The 24,757-nt window shown below is 38.4% G+C and overlaps 1 protein-coding gene across 21 annotated transcripts in view; it reads left to right on the top strand.

The window, feature by feature from the left end:
• Positions 1-251: 251 nt before the first annotated feature.
• Positions 252-24,757, top strand: part of CDC42BPA (CDC42 binding protein kinase alpha) — a 298,329-nt gene continuing 273,823 nt past the window's right edge. For 18 of the 21 annotated variants that reach the window (XM_004013640.6, XM_060396358.1, XM_060396357.1 and 15 more), the window contains exon 1: positions 252-1,723. In XM_004013640.6, coding sequence (XP_004013689.2) covers positions 1,546-1,723 — 178 coding nt within the window. In that variant the 5' untranslated portion in view covers positions 252-1,545. The remainder of the gene's footprint in view (positions 1,724-24,757) is intronic. The other 3 variants (XM_060396361.1, XM_060396360.1, XM_042257163.2) reach the window with 1 other exon arrangement.

The following is a 24,757-nucleotide window of genomic DNA, read 5'->3' as shown; positions in this document are numbered from 1 at the left end:
CTGCATTCCACGTTGCGGCAGCGGCAGCCTCGCCGGCCGATGCGTCCCACCCGCCCCTCGGGCTGGCGCAGCCGTCGCGCCCCCGGCCCCCGCCCGCGCGCGCCCCCCGCCCCCAGGGCCCGGGCTCGGCTCTGCGCGGCCTCTGGACCGGACCCCGCCGGGCCGGCTGGGCTCGGGCGGGGGCGGGGCGGGGGCGGGGAGGGGAGAGAGGGCGGGCGCGCGCGTGTCGGGGGGCGGGGGCGCGGGCCGCCATATTGGATCTGGACTCGTCCGCCAGCCTCCGCCTGCGTGCGGTGGGCCCTGGAGCTGCCTCGCGGAGCCCAGGGCGCGAGCGCGAGAGAACGGGGAAGGCGGGGGAGGGGTGGAGGGAAAGGAAGGGAGTGGCTGCGAGCCGGGCTGCGGCAGCCTCTGGTCTCCTTACCAGCGGCACCAACCCCTCCTCCTGCGCCTCGGCCGCTTCCCTCCTCGCCGGGGAAAGATGCCCTTAAGCCAGGGGTGTGAAGAAGGGGGAGATCTAGCTGCCGGAGCCGCCCGCGCCCTCGCCGCCGCAGTTGCCGCCGTTCGTGTCCTTTGAATCCAGAAAAGCACCCCCTCGCCAGGGCATCGGGAGCGTCGGCGGGCGGGCGGCCGCGGTGCGGGTGTGGGGGAGACCCGGCTCTCTGCCGGGCGCGGCCCAGGCCGGCGGCCCAGCGACCACCGACATGGAGCGGGCTCTGGCCGCCAAGTAGCCGCCGCTCCCGGAGTCGGGGGCGAGTGCCGCCCGCAGTCAGTCAGGCCCCTAGGAGAAGCGGGGAGAAAAATGAAGAGTTTTCATCGGAATCGGTTGGAAATAGGACTAACTGCAAAGCCTTAGAAAAGAAGGACTTCGGAAGGAGAAAGGAAAAGCCTCCTCCAGGGAAGACTTGGCGTGCTCCGAGCCGAGGGGCTGCTTCAGGGACCTCGCCCCCCTCCCTTTCCCGCTGGAGAAATTGCCTCTGATGCGTTATCCAAGTGGTGGCTGGGAGGATTTGCAGCAGAATTTTTGGTTTTCCCTCCCCCTTATATATATTCTGGCTTTTTCCTCCCCTTTCGATTTTCCTTCTGCCTGGAAGTGAATTGCTGATGCAGATCGGGACTTAATTCATAAATGATGCAGCCGGATTCGTTTCAGGATTCTGTTGCACGAGTTGAATTTTGAATGAAGGAGAAGAGCTTTTTTTTTTTTTTCCTAAAGAAGTGTTGACTCTGGTTCGCTGTACTTTTTAATTATTTTATTTAAATATACGATTTAATTGTATTATTCTTTTAAAAAATGTATTAAATATATATTTTATGGTAACTTTTCCTCAAAAATATATGTATATGTGCGGAATTGAAGACGCTTCAGTTAAGTGAGGTTACTGGCGTGTTGGATGTTGAATTCAGCACCGGCCGGCATTGCATGACAGTTATTTGAATAACAAGTGGTTTATTTTTAAACCACACATTTTAACATTTAGGTTTCAGTAATCATAGTCAAAATCGTTTAAGTGATTGAAAGGAAAACCAGCGGAGATTGAAGCAAACATGTCTGGAGAAGTGCGTTTGAGGCAGTTGGAGCAATTTATTTTGGATGGGCCCGCTCAGACCAATGGGCAGTGCTTCAGTGTGGAAACGTTACTGGATATCCTCATCTGCCTGTACGATGAATGCAATAATTCTCCATTGAGAAGAGAGAAGAACATTCTTGAATACCTAGAATGGGGTAAGTTTGTATTTGAAAAAAAACTCTTTAGCTGGCCATTGTGATTTGTTACAGAGAGCTACCGTGATAAACTCTCTACTCTGTAAATGAGTATATAAACATATACTATCTGTTGTGTATGTATTATGTATTTAAATATGTATGTATACACACAATAAAAGAGTAGACACCAGTTCAAGGTTTTTTTTTTTCAGTAGTTTTTGTTAACTATTTTCCCAAGAGTGCAGGCATGGTACTCAGTTGTTGCCTTGATTTAATGTGAAACTTGAGGGGAAGAACTTACGTTTTTTTGGTCAGACAAATTTTGAATAATTCTATGATGGGCGGAAATGGATTATTGCTCATTTTGCCTAAAAAGTGGTGGTCTAACAGGCATTTAAGTGAAAGGTATTTATTAGTGGAAACATTCCTTCCAAGGCTTTGGAAGTCACTCTGGAAATGGGAGGAGGTTTTAAAATATCTTAGGTCAACAGGAACTTGAAGGTGGTCATCACTGGGTTTTATTACATCTCTATATAGTACAAGGCAAGGAAATGACTAAACTTGGACTTGCCAAAAATTGTCATGTTTGTAAGATGACATAAATAGTTTAAAAATTTTGTGATACTATTTGCTAGGGAATGTTTGGGAGCAACTCCTGCCTGCCTGAGAGTTAGATTCACTCCAAATTTAATTCAGACCTAAACTGGTTCATTTTTTATCTTCATTCTCCGAAATCTAGATGTAATTTAGAAGACATAGATGTTGGAGTAGGTCAATGATGAGAGCAAATGCTCCACGTGACCTTTAGCTTGAAGTCTTAGTTTAAGTTCTGCTTCCAGTGTTACCTGTGAGCAAGTTCCAGCATCCACCACTTCACTGTGAGAAGAGTATACATCATCACACATCATACTGTTAATATAGTACATATCAATGCATCTGTATCGGTACACTGACTTTTGAAGGATATTAGCCAAAGAAGTTATTTTGTATCTATGGAATAAGGATACATGAGTTTGTTGGAAAGTTTTTATACTAAAATGTCTTTGTTCCCAAGTAAAGCTTTATTTTTTTTTGAAGCAAAAAGTTGGTGATTATTCCATATTTTGGACTAGAAATTTATTAAAAATTCATTTGCCAGGTAAATCACGTATTCAGAATTGCATGCACATAATAACTTTAATTATTCAATATGTCAATGTCAGGAATTTTCTAGTAACTTGATGTCATAGGGTTAAATTTATGTATATGTGTGTGTATAAGACATGAATGATTTTAAGAAACAGATTACTAAACTCATACTGGAAATGTAAGAATTTTAAATCATCTTTCAAGAGCTCACTGAGTTAAGAATGAGACAGGTTTGACTTTGATACTGGATTAGTGAGTATTTATATGTAGAGCAAAATATTTTATAAAGCCTGTGTAGTTTTACACTTCATGTTTCATAAATTTAGAAATTTTCTAGTTCTTTTTTCAAAATTTAACAAAAAGATTCTGATACTTTGAGTTAGAGTTTCAGTTCTTAAATTATGGTTCCATAGCAATACTCTAGTCTATGATTATGGTTGTCATTTAATATCTATTCTTTCTCATCTGTAAAATGATGGGAGAACTCTTTGTATGTACCAGTTGTAAATGTAATGTAAAAATTATGAAAAAAGAGAAAACTATCCTCAATTGCCTTTTGGTTGTTAAGAACTTACATTTATGTTATGAGATATTTTGCTGTATTATCAGAAAAATTTATATACATTTTCCAGTAAATTATGATTTCCTGGATCTTGTTTCTTTTATCTGTATTAAAAAAAACTTGTTTGTATATATTTAATGTAAACCACATAAACCAAAAAAGTCAAAGAAGTGTTTGGCCAAATACATTTTATTTTTATAATATAGTAGATTTTTAAATAATTTTAAAACAGGGACTTTTCACAATTTTAAAGTAAATTGAGTTTTAGTATGATCCTTCATATTTTGTCTTTTAGAAGTCTGGTGTGATGTAACAAAAATAATATATACAGTCTCTTAAGTACACTCCTGTTGTAATAGGAAACAAGGGACTAGAATTTTTAGGATTTATTTTGTAGGCTTTAGAACTTTTGTTGTTGTTATTTAGTTGCTAAGTGGTATCCAACTCTTTTGGGATCCCATGGGCTGTAACCCACCATGCTCCTCTGTCCATGGGATTTCCCAGGCAAGAATACTGGAGTGAGTTGCCATTCCCTTCTCCAGGGAATCTTCCTGACCCAGGGATCGAACTTGTGTCTCCTGCTTAGCAGGCAGATTCTTTACCCCTGAGCCACCTGGGAAGCCAGGCTTTGGGACTAGGCACTGTCTATTAAGTCTCAGGCATTTTTAAGTTGGTGTTTGAGGTCTGAAAGTGGAAGATACCAATCATAGAAGTCTGGGTAAGGAGGAAGAAAAGAATGGAAAAATCTGTCAAGAAGCACATCATGAGTAGTAGTATTGACTATTTTTAAGTTATTTGAGAAACTGGGTTATTTAACAATTTAAGTCTCCTCATTTAATTATTGAAATAGATCCGTTGTTCTTTGAGTATGATTTGATTACGCATTTTGGGAAATGTCTTATTTTATTCTCACTGCTGCTGCTGCTGCTAAGTCACTTCAGTTGCGTCCGACTCTGCGACCCCATAGACGGGAGCCCACCAGGCTCCCCCGTCCCTGGGATTCTCCAGGCAAGAACACTGGAGTGGGTTGCCATTTCCTTCTCCAGTGCCTGAAAGGGAAAAGAGAAGGGGAAGTCGTTCAGTCGTGTCCGACTCTTGGCGACCCCATGGACTGCAGCCCACCAGTCTCCTCCACCCATGGAATTTCCCAGGCAAGAGTACTGGAGTGGGGTGCCATTGCCTTCTCCATTATTCTCACTACCTAGCATTATATAAAAAGCAGTTAGATTAAGGAGGTTTCCAGATAGTGAATTGGCCTCAGTTTAATTTTTTAACATTATTTATTTGGTCTGTGATAGACTGAAAGAATTTGTTTGTTGCAGTTAAATTTAATAATTTAGATTTGCCTTAAATGATACAGTTTTTAGTTTGAGTTTTAAAGGACCCAATATTTGCAACAGGAGAGCAGTAGTAAATACTCTGTTAATACATGCTGTATATTTGTGTTTGGCTGTCTGTATTAATGAAAGTGTCATCTAGATAATATCTTTAAAAAAAGAAAACTTTTAAATTTGTGTTGGGATATAGCAGATTAACAATATTGTGATAGTTTCAGGTTAACAGCAAAGGAACTGAACCATATGTGTACTTACATCCATTCTCCCCCAAACTCTCCTTCCTACATATGCCTTATTTTTAAAAATGGAGTCAGCAAAATTCTGTTTGACTTGCTTCATTTCCATCAGTTTCACTTTATTCCTAGTTATGACCTATTTCATATTTATATTGATACTGTTAATGTTTTGTTCATTACAGCAGCATGACAGTGAGAAAACGGACAGTTCAAAGTCAGATTTTGTTTTTGGATAGTGCTCCTTGCATTTGGTGCTGATGGCCTCAGGGAGGAAGTAAGTAGAGTTCTAGAGAGGAAGAGGGGATTAAGCCATTGAGCAATAGAGCAAGGGGATAAGAGTGCTTTTATACCTTAATGCCATAGATCACTGTCAAATTTATATTTTACAGTTATACACAGTAAGACTTGAAAGATTATGTTTTGTCCTTATTTTTTGTCAAAATGATCATGGTTTATATGTTTTGTTTATAAAATAATAGTTTTGATGTCAGTAGTGTAACTCTACAGTAGAGTTGTAAAAATAGCTTTTACATTATAAGCTAATTTGCTGGTAGTGACTAAATGAATATGTTATTCGTTAAATTGGCTGTCCTCTACTTTGAAATGGAAAGTTAAAATTTTAGGAAATTCTGAATCAAGTTGCTTAAAAAATAGAGGAAAGATAATATTACTCAAATTTAAAAAAGCCAGACTGTATGTGGCTAACTGTATTTTGATGCTTTCTGAATATTGGAGTTTACAATATTTCATTTAAATTATCCTTTAACAACAGTAATTTTATGGTTTATTCAGTGTATGCACACACACATAAAATAGCCTGAATGGTTAATAAACTTGTTACTAGAGTACATCAGTAGGTACTGTGGTTTAAACTTTTCATTTTGTTAGAGTAGTTTTAAAGCTTATTCACATTTTTTGATGTGTAGGTCTGTTAAGGGAGGTGGTGATGGCCTAATTACAGAAATCTGAATCTTTTCTTTGTTTTTCATTTATACTGTTCTTCATTGTTAGCTTTTCCTAAGTAGAGTTTATTAATCATACCAAATTATCAAAGAGTTCATTTAATACACATAATTAGGTTTATTTAAGTCCTCAATTAGGATCATCATAAATGTCACCAGAAATATAGGTTGGATAGTTTCCTTTATACTAGTCACCTAATAATCTAGTCTCTTCTAAGAGTGGTAATAAGTACAATTATTTGATCTCACACAATGCTGGCACATGATAGAAGCATGTTCATAAGTGGTGGCCATTATATTTCCACTTCTCTTCTATTTCTTTCTTTTCAAAAGGATACATTGCTCCATGAGTGAGAACAGGGATGTCAAGAACAACAATAATAATTTTAGGAACTTATTTCAACTGCTGGGCATACACACCGAGGAAACCAGAATTGAAAGAGACACGTGTACCCCAATGTTCATTGCAGCACTGTTTATAATAGCCAGGACATGGAAGCAACCTAGATGTCCATCCGCAGATGAATGGATAAGAAAGCTGTGGTACATATACACAATGGAGTATTACTCAGCCATTAAAAAGAATACATTTGAATCACTTCTAATGAGGTGGATGAAACTGGAGCCTATTATACAAAGTGAAATAAGCCAGAAAGAAAAACACCAGTTTAGTATACTAACACATATATATGGAATTTAGAAAGACTGTAACGATAACCCTGTATGGGAGAGAACAAAAGAGACACAGATGTATAGAACAGTCTTTTGGTCTCTGTGGGAGAGGGAGAGGGTGGGATGATTTGGGAGAATGGCATTGAAACATGTATAATATCATATAAGAAACAAATCCCCAGTCCAGGTTCGATGCAGGATACAGGATGCTCAGGGCTGGTGCACTGGGATGACCCAGAGGGGTGGTACGGGGAGGGAGGTGGGAGGGGGGTTCAGGATGGGGAACATGTGTACACCCGTGGCGGATTCATGTTGATGTATGGCAAAACCAATACAATTAAAGAAAAAAAAAACTATCAACTATTAAAAAAAAGAAAATGTAGGATATACCTAAGCATAGTGGTGTAAACACAAAGAGCATAATATGTTGGAAATTTTATGAAATAATTTTGGAAATTTTATGAAATAATTCCTGGGACTTGACTAATACTAGATAGTAAGCTCAGGCTATTTTAAAGTAAAAGAACTGAGCTTGTTGCAAATTAATATTTTACTGTACTCCTCTTCTATGGTAGTAAAAAAAATTCTCCCCGAACCTTTTCTCTTCATGTTCACTTATTGCCAGTATATTGTATATATTGCTGATTTCATCCTATTGGTTTTGATAGGTTTTAGAATCAGTTTACTAAGTCCAGCTAGCATTTAAAAAATTAAATATACTAGAATAGAAAATACTAAGTAGCCATGTGTTGAAAGAATAACTATTATACAGAATTCCTGTATTTTCTTGTATATTTTACTGAAGATTGGAATGAGCAGAGTTAGAATTCTAGGGTAGATGATACTAAAGCATGTTGGATGTTTAACAGTGAAAAGATTATGGACATAATTATCCTTTTCAAAAAGCACACGTGTTTAAATTAGGGACAGACTGAAGAATTTAAAGAAAAGGAACTTAGATAGGGATAAGATACTTGGAAGGAGAGAGGGAGAATAGGAGAGAGGAAAAATGAGATGATGAGCATGAATATACTGTTTTCCTGGGTTGCTACTTCAGGCTGATTTGTGAATAACTGGGTACTTTTAACTTATAAATTAATAGACAGGTGAATTCACTCATTTGTTTTGTCTTTGATGGTTCATTTCCTTTCTCTTCACATTTTTCCTTCTCTGACTTTGGGCTCCTGGATGTTGACTTCCATTGACTGTAAAGTTGTGTAACTTGTCAAACGTGAGGGATATGACCTACGGATACTGGTTGTAGTTTCTGTTTATGCCTTCCCAGTACTCCAGATGCATGTTACAGTAGATACAGGTGAGCAAGGTTTGCTGGGTCCCTTGTTACTCATGGTCTCATCCCTTGTTACTCACAAAACTTCCAGTGAGGTTGCCTTCAAGTTTCAGTAGCTAATACGAAGAATTGCTCAGCAGATTTTGCGTGTCTTGAGTCAAGAACTTCTTTCCATAAAGGTTTTTTTTTTTTTTGAATGACCCGCACTATAAATACAGGTCATCCCAGACATATGAATGACTGTCTTTTGTTATCACTGCCTATAAAACTCCTTTCCAGATCCAGGGGATTTCCTTTTCCCCCCTTTGATACTGACCAGAGTAACAGAATTGCTTTTCTCAGCTAGTTGCTCCATACTTCCCCTCTGCGTTGTCCACTTCTTCCAGTTAACAGCTATGAGCCTCTATTGGCCAGTACCCCTCCTCCCATTCTAGTGCTTCTTTATCTGCTGCTGTAGGAAAGTAGCACTTCGGCTTTCATAGTTAACAGGAGGCTCAAAGACCTGACTCCACTTTCCAGTCTCACTATTTGCCCATTAATTCTTCCTCACAGGAACTGTTCTGTTGGGAGTTAGGGTTTCTTTACTCTAGCCCCCTCCCTAGTTTTTAAGTGGGTTCTGGAAATCTGGGATATGAATAGGTGCTTTCGGAGGGGAGAAGGTTTATGTGGCTAAGTAAATACGGGAAAGTATTTTGAACAAAATTAAACATTAGAAATATTGTGGGTTATCCTGAAATTTTTTATGTTTTGGGGAAGATGGACGAAAGCCAGTGTTCCATGGAACACCCTTTGGGAAATGCTCTTTGAGTATGAAGTCATGGTGTCCCTTGTGTCAGGGATAGAAAGAGTTAATTTTCAGGGAAATTTTGGAACACTGTATGGTTCGGAGAGAAAATCCACATCTGAGTAAGTTAGATTTTGCTTAGTGATTGTGAACTTTTGTCTCCTGTGTGATAGTCACAAGAACTGAAAGATAAGCTTAATCATGGTGGAGTAGGACATGAGTGAGGCTGGCGAGCATTTGCGTCCAGGAAAAGTACCCCGTAAAGCAGAATGAAATTAAATACAATAATGGATCAGTGCTGTTAGCGTCTAAAGTCCTAGACATTACTGATAGGTCTCTGTTTATGACCTTTTCTTGCTCTCATATCAACTTGCTATTCAGCTCTAGGCATTCACAACAAATTCAGAAGTTCTCACCGTATCTTTTTGAAGCTTTAGTTATTTTCATTACTTTGTGATATTTCAGAGGAAAAAGATCATGGACATGCAATTTCAGGATTCATTATAGTTTTAAGTATTGTTTTTTCTAAGGTTATAATGTTTTTGCTAAGCTGTTGGTTTCAGACTTTAGGATTAGTGTGGGAACTTCACTGTTTATTTGCATCTGTGAAACTATGGGTTCCAAGTGCCAGCACCTATTTATGTGTATTGCAAAGGAGCCAGAATATACAGTACTTTTATTAAAGAGGAAGCCATATATAATTGGTGCTGTTTCAACACTCTGTGAGCAAGTAGAACTCTGTGATTACTGTAAACTTCTATTCTGAGTATAGAGTGGTAGATAATAAACTGGAGAGTAATTTGACTTGATTTTAAAGATAAATAACTTACAGGATCAATTAGTCTTTTTTCCCACTCACTTCGACATACATTAATTTTTCTCTTTAATTCTTCCTCATCAACACTATTCCTCTCAACCCTGATCTAATTAAGTTTGAAAATACGTACCTATGTGATTGAAAACAGTCTTTTAAGAATACATGAGTTCAGTCATGCAGTCATTTGTTAAATTTCAGTTTTTATTTCAAATTGCTTACGCATCGCTGTAGATTTAATCTACAAAAAACACACTTCTATTCACTTTGTTCTATTCATAGTGATAAAAGCTTAATCAAATTTAATACTTAGAGTTTCCATGGTGAAGATCTACAGTGGAATACCTCACCCTGAAATATTTCTGTTCTAAACCTATATGCTAAACAATAGCAGGGACTTGGGTTTCAGACTGACTCCCTTGGTTATGGGCTGGTTGATTTAAGCAAGTTGCTTAACTTCTCTAAGTCTGTTTTATCATCAGTGGAAAATTGAGATAATAATAATAGCTTATTCTTCCAAAAGGTTGAAGGTTGGTTTAGAATTTTCTTTTTCTGGTGATTTATAGAAGCATTAATGGTTTTGAACTGTGGTGTTGGAGAAGACTCTTGAGAGTCCCTTGGACTGCAAGGAGATCCAACCAGTCTATTCTGAAGGAGATCAGTCCTGGGATTTCTTTGGAGGGAATGATGCTGAAGCTGAAACTCCAGTACTTTGGCCACCTCATGCAAAGAGTTGACTCATTGGAAAAGACTCTGATGTTGGGAGGGATTGGGAGCAGGAGGAGATAGAGGATGAGATGGCTGGGTGGTATCACTGACTCAATGGACGTGAGTCTAAGTGAACTCCAGGAGTTGGTGATGGACAGGGAGGCCTGGCGTGCTGCGATTCATTTCACGGGGTCGCAAAGAGTTGGACACGACTGAGCGACTGAACTGAACTGATAGTTAAATTATGTTGTCTTTTTTCTCATTCTGGTTTTGAAGTTTCTATTGGGCCTTATGATAAAGGAAGATAAAACGCTAGTTTTGAAAGTTTAGTTGGCATGTATAGTTATACAGGGATGTAAATAACTTTATTTTACTGTTGACAAACATAACTTACTGATAATATTTTATTGAATTATATTGGCATCAGAGGTGTCTTTCCTTCTGATGTCTGACTATGCAGACAGCATCTTATTCCTTCTCTTAGGATATTTTGCATTGTCACATTTTGTTGTTATTAACAGAACTGTTTTTCAGTAAATATTGAGTTCATGTATATTTTTATCACCAACAGCAAATATGAAAAGGGTAGTTATGATTTATTTTTATATTTATAAAGCTCCAACCTGCACATCAGTGGTAGAGTTCTAGACCTCAACTCAGAAGATGAAAATAATCCTGAAAAATTATTGGTATTCATTCACTTAGGATGTTTTGTGGAGTAAAGATTATGTAGCACCCATAAATGCATGTTGTGGACTGATAGTAAGCACGAAGAAAACTCACAGTATACCCTAGTGTTTCCTAAGCTGTATTTTATATATAAAGTGTTGAATCTTCTATTAATCAAATCTTTTACTTGCTTATTTTTTAGCTATTAGTATTCCATTGATTTCTTTTCTCACTGATGTATCCTGTTTTATTTCAAAAGAGATTTCTTACAAGTAGTGGTTTATCATCCCCTCCCTTAGCAGTAGACAGTCTATAAGTATTTAATCAGGGTAAAGGTAAGGAGAAGAGGATGCTACTATTTAAAGGAATAAGATAAAATGCAAATAATCTCTAGTTTTTGAAGATAAAACTTTCTTACATTGAGTGTGTGTTTATTTGCACGACATTTATCATAGTCTGGTGCTAATGAGTTGAACACACAAATTAGTTGCATTTTCTTCTGCAACCCCATTAAAATTACAGTGAAGGAATTTTTAAAAAGTCATGAATCTTCAAGGATGAGAAAAACGGGAGGATACAGTGAAATATTGGAAGCTGAAAAAGCAGGTAGACGGGTGATAACTGCTGACTTAGCACATCTGAGAATGACCAGTGTTAAGTTGTTAATTGTGTAAAGCAATCCCTTTTACTTGGCAGAATCCTCAAAAGTCTTAGATGTTGGTATTGTCAGGAACCTGTGAAAGTTGAGGTAGGGGTGGAGCTAAAATGTGGATGATCCATTGAAACTGCTGTGTAAACAGTAGGAGCTTTAGTGCCCCTCTCCTCCTCCATGCCACCTGGCTCCTGTCTTTCCTCCTCAAAGATTGGATGTTCATTTTCAGTAAAACAGAGGTTTTTTTGTGTTGAGTGATGTTAGGCATAGTTTAGGATTGGCATTTCATACTGAAAACAGGAGAGTAAATACATGTTTATTTACTTTTGCTTGACTACCAGAATGTGGACAACTAGGCTTTTATCACAAAGGCAGGAGGTTAGAGAAGTGTCTCGAGCATCTGACCAGCTCCAAAATCAAGAATTAAGATATAGATATATCAGGGATTCCTCAGCAAAGGGCTTAGGCAATCACACTTCAGTGCAGTTCATTATCAGTGGGCTTTACCCAGGGCTTCAGAGCTTTGATTAGCTCTTTCATTTTCTCAAACCTAATAGAAAACCAAGGATTGTCAAATATCTGAAGAAAGCCTGTAAGGAAATAAGTATAACTGCAAATGAACAGAAAAACAGGGAAAAAACACCTTACGTGAAACAGCATCTGCAGAGAAAGCATAATTTCAAAAAAGCTATCAATATTCTCAAGAGATAAGAGAAGGACCATGAAGTAAGTCATGAGTCAGGATGTCCTAAAAAGGAATAAAAGTGAATAAAAAAATCCTTTGAAATTAAACATGTAATAGCTAAAATTAAAACCTCAGTTCAAGACCTGGAAGGTAAAACAAGGAGTTTCTTGGAAAATAGAGCAAAAATCACAAAGGGATAGAAGACAAGAACACTGGAGGACCAGTTTAAGAGGTCTGAATAATAGGAATTCCAATTGGGAGGACGGAGGGGAGGAACCTCTAGGAAAATATTCTAGAATTGGAGGACATGAATTTCTAGACAGAGAGGCCCCACCAAGTACAGCACAAGGGGTGGTAATAGATTCATACCAAGATTTACAGCCAGTTCACTGTGGAATTTCCAGATCTCTGGGGACAAAAAACAGACTCAGAAGTTTTACAAAAAGAAACTAATCAATACAAAGGATCAGGAATCAGAAAGGCTCTGAAATTCTCAGGAGCAACACTGGAAGCTAGATGATAGTGTTCTGAACGAAAAAGATTTCCAAACTGAAATTCTGTAGCCATCCGTTTTCTCAATCAGGTGTGAAGGTGGGATGAGGACATGTTAAGAGCTGCAGGTCTTCAAAAAATGTTTTGCCTGCAACCCGTGGACTCCCAGTAAGGTAACCCACCATCCAGGTTTACCTGGGACTAGGGATTTTCTTAATATATCGACTTGTGCTGAAACCAGGAGAGACATAGACAAACTGTGATGAGTTGGATGCTCTAGCCCCAACTAAATGAGAGAGGAAATTAAGATGAGAAAATATAGGATATCTCCTAGTAGGAGATCCAGTAGAGGGGAGAGAAGAAAGGATTTCCTAGGATGATGGTGAAGGGAGAATACAGTGATTGCACGGGGCACAGAGGTCAGTCAGCCCAGATAAGAGGCAGCAAAGAAATCTCCCTGAGAGACTTCTTTAATATCTGATACAAGTGAATATCTTGAGACGATATTCAGAAATCTGGGGAGAGCTTAGAGTTGCTTGGAAAATGAAGCAAATGAGAAAGCAATTATTAAGAAAAAGATTTGTGTAGAAGATGGTCACACATCATGTTACAGGAATGGAAACAGTGAATAAGGTTATGCTGTAACTGTGTTGGGAGGTTGGTACAGAAAGGGAAAGGCTTTTGGTGAGGGTGAAGGTACTTACTAGGGCCTGGTGGTTTTCTTGAACCTTAATTGGCAATTGAATCTGTGTTTATGAATAACTAATAAACATGAATACTTAAAAAATAGTTTTTGAAGAGTTATGTAGTCCCTGTTCCTTTAATCCTTCCTCATTAATCTCATTTTCAAATTTTTTTCTAAGTCCTTAACCAAGGAGCTCAAAACTGGATATGGTAAATAGGAGATTTAAAGTTTATCAGTTTATTTTTGAGCAGATAGTCTTTTTTCCTTTTTAGTGATTGCTCTGTTCTTATAGATGGCACTTTATGAATAGTCTTTATCTTAGGAAAAGGTAGGGTAAATTCTGTGTAATTACATTAATGAAGTTGCATAAGGCACGCATATTACTCAATGTTTATGGAATTGAACACACAACAAAAGAACTCTAGTAGATCAATAAAGACAAACTAAATTATACAAATTATATGAAAGATGGATGAAATGATCACTTCTATAAAGTAGCAAGCGACCAGGTATTATGACAACAGACATCAGAATGCTTGTCAGATACGCAGCTGCAGGATAGCTTTGTTTTAACAGTACTCAGCTTCTCTTGTAGGCTTACCTGGTGGCTCAGTGGTTAACAACCTGCCTGCCAGTGCAGGAGATGTAGGTTTGATTCCTGGGTCGGGAAGATGCGCTGGAGGAGAAAATGGCAACCCACTCCAGTGTTCTTGCCTGGAAAATCCATGGATAGAGGAGCCTGATGGGCTACAGTCCATGGTGTCACAAAGAGTTGGATACTACTGAGCAACTAAGCACACAGCCTCTCTTGAGTCTTCTGAAATTCCTGTTGGACCTTGTAAATGCAAGGAAATGCCTCATATTAAATCAGATCTTTTTGAAATAAATTTTAATATTTCACAGAGAAAATTTTTTTAAACCTAAATAATTTGAGTTATCCTTTTCATATCTGTTTTAGGGCTGGGTTATGAGAAGTTTGTTTCAGGTAGTTACTGAGCAGTAGGACTTAGTGGGAAACTGGGCTGTGTTCTAACTACTCCTGGGTCAGGTTTTCAGGGGATGATTTCCTTGTTTAATTTGAACTCTAGGATACTTGAAAAACACACTCTAAAACAAGTTATTATTGAATTGCTGCTGAGGTCTGAATGTTAGTGTCCCTCCAGAATTCATATGTTAAAATCCAGACCCCTAAAGATGATAACATTAGCAAGTGAGGCCTTTGTGGAACCTCTCTGAATGGGATTATTCGTTCCTTTATAATAAAAGAGGCCCCAGAGAGCTTGCGAACCCTTCCACTATGTGAGGACACAGAAGGCCACTGTGCTGGCACCTTGGTCTTGGAGTTCTAACTTCCAGAATTTAAGAAATAGATCTGTGGTATTTTATTATAGCACCCCAAAGGACTAAACAGTTATTCAGTACTTTGTTTCCTTACATGAGAGATTATTCTCCTGATTGTTTTCTTGAATGCATTGCTGTTGTTGAAGGTCATTTTTACTGTTTTCCAGACTGTTGGTAACTTATTTTATTGGTGATTGTATACTTAAAACATTCTGTACTTATTCTTGCATTTCATCTAAAAGAGGAAAAGAAAACATTAAAAATAGTATTGCTGTAAACTACAATTTAAATCTTAAATTGGTGATCATTTTTCAGTTTCTGGATACAGTGCTTTTACTTAGAATCAAAATAATTGAAAGTAGCTCTAACCAGAATTCCTAGATAGCAGCGTCCATAGTTTGAAATAGTTACCCAGGGTTAGAATGAAATATTTATAATAACCTAGTATCATTTTGTTTTCAACTAGGTATGCTATAAAAAATAAAATTTCAACCATCCCATTTTTAAAAAACAGAGATAAAAGGAAATGATGTCATATAGCTGCTATTTGGAAATAATGAAGGAATTTTTCCTGTAGCAATAGTAATATTTCCTTTGTAGCAGTATCTACTTTACATTTCAGTTCTGAAGTATACAAAGATGATTTTTGTAAGAGTATGTAGTTTTTGAAATAGAAATTACTTAGATTTTTAAAAGCCCCAATACTAAGAATTTTCAGGTAAAGCTGTTTGGACTAAATTTTTTCCCCTAAAATTCTCCGCGTGTTACTCAAATTATATTGGAGTCAGAATTTCTCATTTTGAAAGTTTGGAAAACTTTCTGAAAAAATACCGAGAAAATGTTTAGTTCAGTTTACTACTGTCCTTTCACAGAAGGATTTTCACTATGATTAACTGTTTCACCTGGTTTATATGTCTTCTATTTTAAAGGTTGTCCATTTCTAAAAGATACTAGCCTCCAAAATGTAAAGGCTAGTGTTTACATGCCTTTAAGTATGACTCTATTCCAGCATATTGGATATGGAGTTTTATAGATGACCAGTGTGTTTAGCTCAGCTTTGTTGCTCAGTCGCTCAGTCGCGTCTGACTCTCTGCGACCCCATGGACGACCCCATGGACGACCCCATGGACTCCATGGGGGCATGCCAGGCCCCCCTGTCCTTCACTATCTCCTGGAGCTTGCTCAAACTCATGTCCATTGAGTTGGTGATGCCATCCAACCATCTTATCCTCTGTCGACCCCTTTTCCTTCTGCCTTCAATATTTCCCAGCATCAAGGTCTTTTCCAATGAGTTGGCTCTTGGCATCAGGTTGCCAAAGTATTGGAGCTTCAGCTTTAGCATCAGTCCTTCCTATGAATATTCTGGGTTGATTTCCTTTAGGATTGACTGGTTTGATCTCCTTGCTGTCCAAGGGACTCTCAAGAGTCTTTTCCAGTGCCACAGTTCAGAAGCATCAGTTCTTCAGCACTCAGCTTTCTTTACAGTCCAACTCTCATATCCATACATGACTACTGGAAAAACCATAGCTTTGACTAGACAGACCTTTGTCGGTAAAGTAATGTCTCTTCTTTTTAATATTTCGTTTAGGTTTGTTATAGCTTTTCTTCCAAGGAAAGCTCGGCTTAGTTTTGATTAATTTTCCTTTTGAGTTTTTAGGGTATAGCAGATATGGCTATATGAATGCCATCTGGTTTATTCACATATTTAGCCAAATTATTAAAACTAAAAAAACGTTATTAGGTTGTTACTTTAGATTATTACTACAAAAATAATACAGCGTGAGTAAAGGCAGTTATAGTGGTTGAATTCTGGTGCTGTTTGATTATAATTAAACTTGTGATTATTTTGTGTTTGTGTATGTGTTTTGGATGTGCTCTAAATGCTCCTTGTTACCAGTGCTTTGGAAATATATTTGAATTTGGAGTCATGGTGGGAAGGACCCTTGAAAATTGTAGCTGCCTGAAATTCTTACTAAACATGAGTGTGTGTGTGTGTGTGTGTGTGTGTGTGTGTGTGTGTGTATGTCTTTGATTCTGAGATGGATGAAAAACACAGTAATCTCTCTGGTTTCCCCCATTTTCCTGTCTCCCTTTGTTCTTTTTTTTTTTTACCAATTTTTTTTGGTGGCTAAACATATGTCAAAAATTTCTGTTTTAACCATTTAAAAATGTATAATTCAGTGACATGTTTACAGTGTTTTGTAACCATCACAGCTGTCTTATTTCTGAAAATTTTCATCACCCCAAACAGAAACTCTGTACTAATAAAGCAATACTTTCCATTTCCTTCTCCCCCAAGCTCTCGGCAACCTGTAATCTATTTTCTTTCTCTATGAATTTGCCTATTCTGGATGTTTCATAAAAGTTGAATCATACAGTATTTATCCTTTTGTATCTGGCTTATTTCACTTAATGTCTTCAAGATTCATCCTTTTTGTAGTATATATCACAATTTCATTTGTATTTAAGGCTGAATAATATACCATTGTATGTATATTACCACATTTTTTTATCCATCCATCTTTCAATGAACGTTTGGGTTGTTTCTGCTTTGTGGCTATCATGAATAATACTGCATTGAACATGGGTATATAGATATCTGTTTGATTTCCTGTTTTTAATTCTTTTGGACGTGTACCCAGGAGTGGAATTTTTGGGTAATATAGTAATTCTATGTTTAACATTTTTGAGGAATTGCCAAACGGTTTTCCAAAGCAGTTGTACCATGGCACAGTCCTACCAGAAATGTACTAACGTTTCAGTTTCTCTGTATTTTTGTCAACACTTGGTAGCTTGACATTTTTTATTGTATCCATTCTAGTATGTGTGAAACGGTATCTCATTGTAGTTTTAATTTGCCTTTCCCAAATGATTAGTGACGGATTTTCATGTGCTTATTGGCCATTTGCATATCTTCTTCAGAGAAGTGTCTATTCAGGTCATTTGCCAGTATTTTAAATGGAGTTGTTTGTTTTGTTGTTGTTGAGATTGAAGAGTTCTTCTATACTGAAGAAGCTGAAGAGTTCTTCTGTATGTATTCTGAATATTAAGCTCTTATCAGATATATGACTTGCAAACATTTTCTCCCATTCTGTGCTTTGCCTTTTCTCACTCTGTTGATAATTGTCTTTTGATGCACAAAGTTTTTTTGTTTTCACAAAGTCCAGTTTATTTATTTTGTCTTTTGTTTCCTCTGCCTGTGGTGCCATATCTGAGAAATCATTGCCAAGTCCAATATCATGAAGATTTTTCTCTATATTTTCTTCCTAGAGTTTTACGGTTTGCAAGTGAGTGAATGAATTCACTCAGTCGTGTCCAACTCTTTGCAACCCCATGGACTGTAGCCTACCAGGCTCCTCTGTCCATGGGATTTTCCAGGCAAGAATACTGGAGTGGGTTGCCGTTTAGCTCTATTTTTAATTTGATCCACTTGGAGTTAATTTCTGTATATGGTGTGAAGTAGAAGTCTAACTTCATTGTTTTACATGTGGAAATCCAATTTTCCCAACATAATTCCTTAAAGAGATTATTCTTTATCCATCAAATGAACTTTAAACCCTTTTCAAAAAGCAGTTGGCCATAAATGTATGGGTTTATTTCTGGACTTTTCAGTTCTATTCCATTGGTCTGTGTGTCAGTTCTTATGTCAGTATCACAGGACCTTGATTACTATAGTTTTGTAATAAGTTTGAGATTAGGAAGAGTGAGCCCTCCAACTTTGTTCTTCTTTTTCAAGACTGTTTTAATTAATCTGGGCCCCTTGTAATTCCATGGGAATTTGAAGTTTGGCTTTTTCATTTCTGTTAAAAAAGGCTGTTAGAATTTTGAGCGGGCTCCTCTTCTTTAGTAATACTCAGTTGACTGTATTTTCTAGCTTTCTTTGCAGTTAGGTTTGGACACAGGACTAGTTTTGGACATTAGACATTAAGTGAAAGTGATATGTTTTATCAGGAGCTTCATTAAAAGGTGAACTTTCCCCACTCACTCCCTTCTGCTATACAGAGAACATGTCAGGTGATATCTTCTGAGCTTGAACCCTAAGGATGGACGCATGAGGGCTATGCTCCAAGGATGACGTAGTAGGAGGTGAAAGCATCTTGATTCCCTTGACAACTTTGTCAGACTGCCCTACCAGCCTTGGACTGTTTACCTTCAGACTTCTTTTGTTTGAAAAAGAAATACATTTTTATTTTGTTTAAGTTGAGGTTAACTTGAGATTTTTGGTTTTCTAGATCTGAATTTAATTGATATGCCTTTCCAATTATATTAATTTGGTTTCTCTTTGTGTGCAGTGTTTGAGGGGATTAATTTATATATATGTTTTATAAATTACACTTTAAAATTATTTGTTCTTAATATATAAATGGCCACTACAATTTTTTAAAAAGTAGAAAAAAATTTGCCACTATGACGTAGCAGCTTTTGTCATTTTTGTACCTTCTTATTATGGTGGTTTTTTATATGCACATTTAGCTTTCTAAATGGAAACACTTCTGGTATTTGTATATTCTCCTTTTCCCACTTAACATGACAAAGCCATGGTGCATCTTGATGAACTTCTTTGTTCCTCAGTTTCTTCATCTCTAAAAGTGGTGATAGTTATTATATATACTTCACAGAGTTGTGAAGATTAACTAAAATGTTGCACATGTGGTACTAGACCAGTGCCTGGCACATAGAACACCCTCAGCATTAGTTGTCATTAACATTGAATTATCATAATCTTTTTTTCTACATTATTCTATGTAGACTGTATTCTATATCATTTCTGTGTTACTGTATCTTTGTACTCACGACGGCTGTAGCATTGGCTTCTCTTAACACTTTTCCCTTGAGACTGCGGTACTGATGGCACTGGAGCAACATGATCCCTTGTTTAAGTGGGAGAAGAGAGCGGTTGAGAGACGGGGACAGACAGAAGTGGCTTCCTATAGCCCTTTCAAGAGGGACAAGCCTACCTTTCATGGAAACACCCCCGAAATCTCCCCTCTAGTGTGAATAGCCAGAATGAGAAAACATGTCTGTTTTTCAGCTAGTGGTTACTTTGGTGAGATTATTGAAGATGCATAGGCTATGTAAGGGAAGTATAGATAACAATACTAGGATTCTGTTTAGAAAGAGTGGCTGGGTTCTGGGTAAACCACAAGCAGTCTCTACTACAGTTGGCACTGTGGTTTTTAGCAGTTTATAGCAATTTCTTTAGGCATATTAGTGCCACAGTAAAGTTTTATGGTGTTCTTTGCCTTTTCCCTGACCACCTCTAAGTAATGCCTTCTCTAATGTGTGCTTTTGATTTAAGGATTCTGAGCCAGTGTTGCTGTATAGAACAGAGAAAAGGATGCGTTATAGATATATACAATTAAATTTTAACTTCAAGATTGCAGATGGTCATTAAAATGATACTTTTCTCAGCCATTCCATCTTTTTTAAAATTTATTTTTAATTGGAGCATAAGCCATGACATCTTTTGTTGGCTTATTCCTCTCAATGCCTGTAAAATTTGTTTGTGGTGCTCATTTGGCAACTAAAATGAATAATCTTAGATTATTAATTGTCTTTTTATATATGTCACACCAAGAATCAACTCTCCTTGTATCTCTGACACAAATAAATTCCAGTGTATCTTTATTGTTATGATATCTCCAGATGGTGTGGTTAGGAGAAGGTCTGTTCAAAGTTAATTCATAAATATTTATTGTACACAGTAAATATTATATGTATAATGGAGTGTGGGAGTTATGTATATAGAGTATTATTAATAATAATAATATATATTATTATATATAGAGAGTATGGGAACAATAAAGATGGACAGTATGTGGTTCCTACCCTCAAGGAATTAAGCAGAATATAAATGTATTAAAGGAGGCACAAGAGGGATTACTTTTGATAAGGGGAGTAGGGAGTGAAAAAGGATCAGTTAAGCTGATCCTTAGAACAGCATTTTGTGAATTAGAGGTAGGAGGAAGGGCATTTTAGATGGAAGGGAAGAGTGGAGCTAGAGTATGGAGGCAGGAAAGCTCAAAGGCATGTGCTTTGAAGCAAAGTGAGGGAATAGTGGGAAATATAGTTGGAATGGTGGGTTGGGGCCATTTGAGAAGTATTACTACATAAGTTGAATTTGACTCTGGACAGTAGGAAGCCATTGAATATGTATTTGTTTTTAAAGCAAGGAATCTTGGAAATTGCTTTCTATCAAAGCATAAGTAGCCTTAGGATTTGTAGTCACTTGTTATGATAGAAAGATTTTGGAGTTCACCCATGAATTCATTTTAACAAGTATTTATGGCATATTAGGTATGTGGTAGGTATCATCCAGCAATGACCAAGGCAAGCAGGGTCTCTGCTATCATGGAACTTACATCAAAATTTGGGGGGAATTCAGGAAATAAACAGGTAAATAAATAGGATTACTTTAGATATTTCTAGGAGTGCTAAAGAAGATAAGAGTTTAACATGACAGGGTGTTTTGGGTCATAATTTAGATCATTAGTCATGGAATGACCCATGGTTTTGCTCTGGGCAACCAGCAGAATAACAATAGCTAATATTGATTATTTACTGTGTGCCAGGAATAATCAATATAATAATATTGATTATTTACTGTGTTTAAGCAGTTTTCATGGATTATCCAATTTAATAATAATCAGCACAGCCTTATGAAGAAGGTAGCATTATTCTTATAGATGAGGAAACTGGGGTATTAAGTGGTGGTGTCAAGGTCTAAACCATTTAATCTGATTTTAGAGCTCACAGTCTTAATCACAGCTACTCAGTTGTACTGCCATTGTGTTCAGTTGTGTCTGACTCTTTTTGACCCCATGGACTGTAGCTCACCTGATTCCTCTGTCCAGGCAAGAATATTGGATTGGCTTTTCCTGTGCCAGGGACTCTAACCAACCCAGGGACTGAACCCTCGTCTTTTGTGTCTCCTGCCTTAGCAGGTGGGGATTCTTTGTCACTGAGTCCTCTAGGAAGTCAGACTGTTATCCCTGAGAAGTGGAGTAGGGTGAGGATTAAGAATTCTGTTTTGGCCACATTTGAAATAGTCAGTAGTTGATATGTTAGTCTGGAAACATAGTTGTTTCAGAGGTTAGGACTGGAGACGCAAACTTCAGATTCATCTGCTTATAGGTAAAACCATGGGACTAGATGAGAATTTTTAATGTGTAGATAAAAAGAAAAAGATTAAGGGCTGACTCTGGAAGCGTTCACAATTTCAAGCTTGAGCAGTAGAGGAGCCAGAAATGGAGAGTGGGTAGTGAGATAGAAGAAACCAGGAGAACATGTTGTCAGGAAGTCAAAAGAAAAGCTTCAGAAGAAAGGACTGTCACATGTTGTGAATGTGGCTAGGATGCAGGCACAAGTCTAAATTGGGTCAGGTGAGAAAATGGAGCAAAGTGGAAGACACACACATGAGCACACGTATATGTGTTTATGTATTTGTATATAGACAGTTATATGGACAGTTTTTACAAAGCTTTCACTGTGATGGAGGGGGCAAAGAATTCTGGTGGTAATTAGAGGGGACATGGGATTAGGGAGGGTTTTTAAGCATGGGGGAAAACTATGGTTGATAAAAGTGATCCACTGAGGAGACAGAGATTTATGATATAGGAAAGAGGAGAATAAATACAGGGATTGGTCTTTGACTGAAGCAGGGCACTTTTATATATATATATATATATATATATATATATATATATATATATATAGTAGAAAGGCAGAGCACAAGGGTACAGTTACAGGGTTGTGGGAGGATAAAGGAGTTCACTTCTGATTGCTTCTGTTATTTCATTAATATTTAAGACAGAGTAATCAGCTGAGAGTGGTGGGAGTTATTGGAAATTTCAGGAGAGAGGAGATGTGTTTGACAGGGTCCCCAAGATTACCCCTCAGTTAGGTGCTTCACTAGCAGGACTCACAGAACTCAGCATGTAGTCATAGTCATGATTAGTGTAACAAAAAGCTGCAAAGCAAAATCAGTAAAGACAAAAAGCTCATGGGGTGAAGGCAGAGGAAACCAAACAGAAGCTTCCAAGAATCTTCTCCCATAGTTCACCTAAGATGCTATTAATCCCTTCAACAGTGTACTACGACATCATGTGTGAAGTGTTGACTACCAACAATGTTTAATAAGTGAAACTCAGAAAAACTTACTGCCCAAGATTTTCCTTGGAGCTTGGTAACATGGGCTCACTCTGACTAGCACGTACAAAATTCCAGATGCCCAGAACACAAGCATTCAGCCTAAGCCATATTGTTTACACAGTTTAAGCACATTGAGCCACTAACTCCTGTCAGGATTGAGGGGACGCTTCCCACACCCGAGTTCCCAGACTTGAGGCAAGGACCAGCCTTGCCAGCAGGTCTTTCTAAGAATAGGAGCCTTAGGCCTGCAGTGCCACCTCTTTTCTGCGCAGTATGAAATAGTGATTTTAGAGGATATGAGGTGACCATGCTCAGTTCAGTTCAGTCGCTCAGTCGTGTCCGACTCTTTGCGACCCCATGAATCGCAGCACGCCAGGCCTCCCTGTCCATCACCAACTCCCGGAGTTCATTCAGACTCATGTCCATCAAGTCAGTGATGCCATCCTAACGAGAGGTATAGAGATCGTCAGGAATGTTGTGTTCACAGGACACACGTGGTGATAAGCTTAATCAGCTAGTGGGATTGTGGTTTTTTTTTTTACCCCCCTGTATCTACATCCAGCTGCTCAGAAGCAGGCTATGTTGCAGTTTTATCGTGGTAGTTTAGTTGCTAAGTCATGTCTCACTCTTATGACCCCATGGACTGTAGCCCACCAGGCTCCTCCCTCCATGGGATTCTCCTGGCAAGAATACTGGAGTGGGATGCCATGCCCTCCTCCAGGGGATCCTCCCGACCCAGGGATTGAACTCTGGTTTCCTGCATTGCAGGCAGATTCTTTACTGACTGAGCTACAAGGGAAGCCTGCAGTTTTAACTAGGCTGTGCCAAAATCATTTGACTAGTGCAAAAATAAGATTGCTCCTTTCTCATACCAGTCTGAGACAGAGACAAAGATGGAGTTTCTTAGATTTTATTCTCAATTGATATTTCCATGGTAGATGACAGGAGCATGTGGGACTTAGAGGTTAGAATTTGTATGGAATTACCTGGCACTCTTCAAGAAAAACAGCACCAAATCCTGAAAAGCCTTCATTGTGACTTTTTAATGGGGTCCCTTTACCTAGTTTGGGCCAGATGGAATTTGGGTCTTTTATTTCAGGAGCAGATAGATGAAACCAAGAAAGTGAATTTGGTCCTTCTTTCATAGGTATATGTGGCTATTGAACAATTGCTTAAGATGTAAAAGTCCTCAAAAGCAGTGGCTCTTAACTTAGGGTAGGGGTGTGTGTGTGTGTGTGTGTGTGTGTGTGTGTGTGTGTGTGTGTGAGAGAGAGAGAGAGAGAGAGAGAGAGAGAGAGAGAGAGAGAGAGAGAGAGAGAGAGAGAGTGTCCCTCAGTTGTATCCAACTGTTGGGACCCTCTGGTCTGTAGCCTGCCAGGCTCCTCTATCCATGGCATTCTCCAGGCAAGAATACTGGAGTGGGTAGGCATTCCCTTTTCTAGGGGATCTTCCTGACCCAGGGATCCAACCTGGATCACTTGCATTGCAGGTAGATTCTTTACTGTCTGAGCCACCAGGGAAGCCTCAACTTAGGGTATACGTCCAAATAACTCGTGTGGCTTTTTCAAAATACATGTGATTTTTAAATCACTTCCAGAGATTATGATTCAGTTAACTCAGGATGAGGAAATGGTATGTGAATTTTTAAAATGCTTTCCTGTTGATTCTAATGTGCACTTCTGCTTAAGAATCACAGCTTCACACTGGAGAGTGTCGGCTTACTCTTTATAAAATGTTTGGCTCCTCCGTTAGTACCGTCGAGGCAGTTTGTTTTGCTCCCTGTTTAAGGCAAGAATCCAGGAGAATTTTGTCATGGTCCTGTTGGGCCGTGTGTCTGGCTGGATAGATGGGGAGTGTTGATTGGACCATGTATCTCCACCTGG

The sequence above is a fragment of the Ovis aries genome, chromosome 12, assembly GCF_016772045.2.
Source record: "Ovis aries strain OAR_USU_Benz2616 breed Rambouillet chromosome 12, ARS-UI_Ramb_v3.0, whole genome shotgun sequence".
Classification (NCBI taxonomy): Eukaryota; Metazoa; Chordata; class Mammalia; order Artiodactyla; family Bovidae; genus Ovis; species Ovis aries.
The sequence above is the reverse complement of the archived record's forward strand: the minus strand, read 5'-3'. Positions and strand labels throughout refer to the sequence as shown.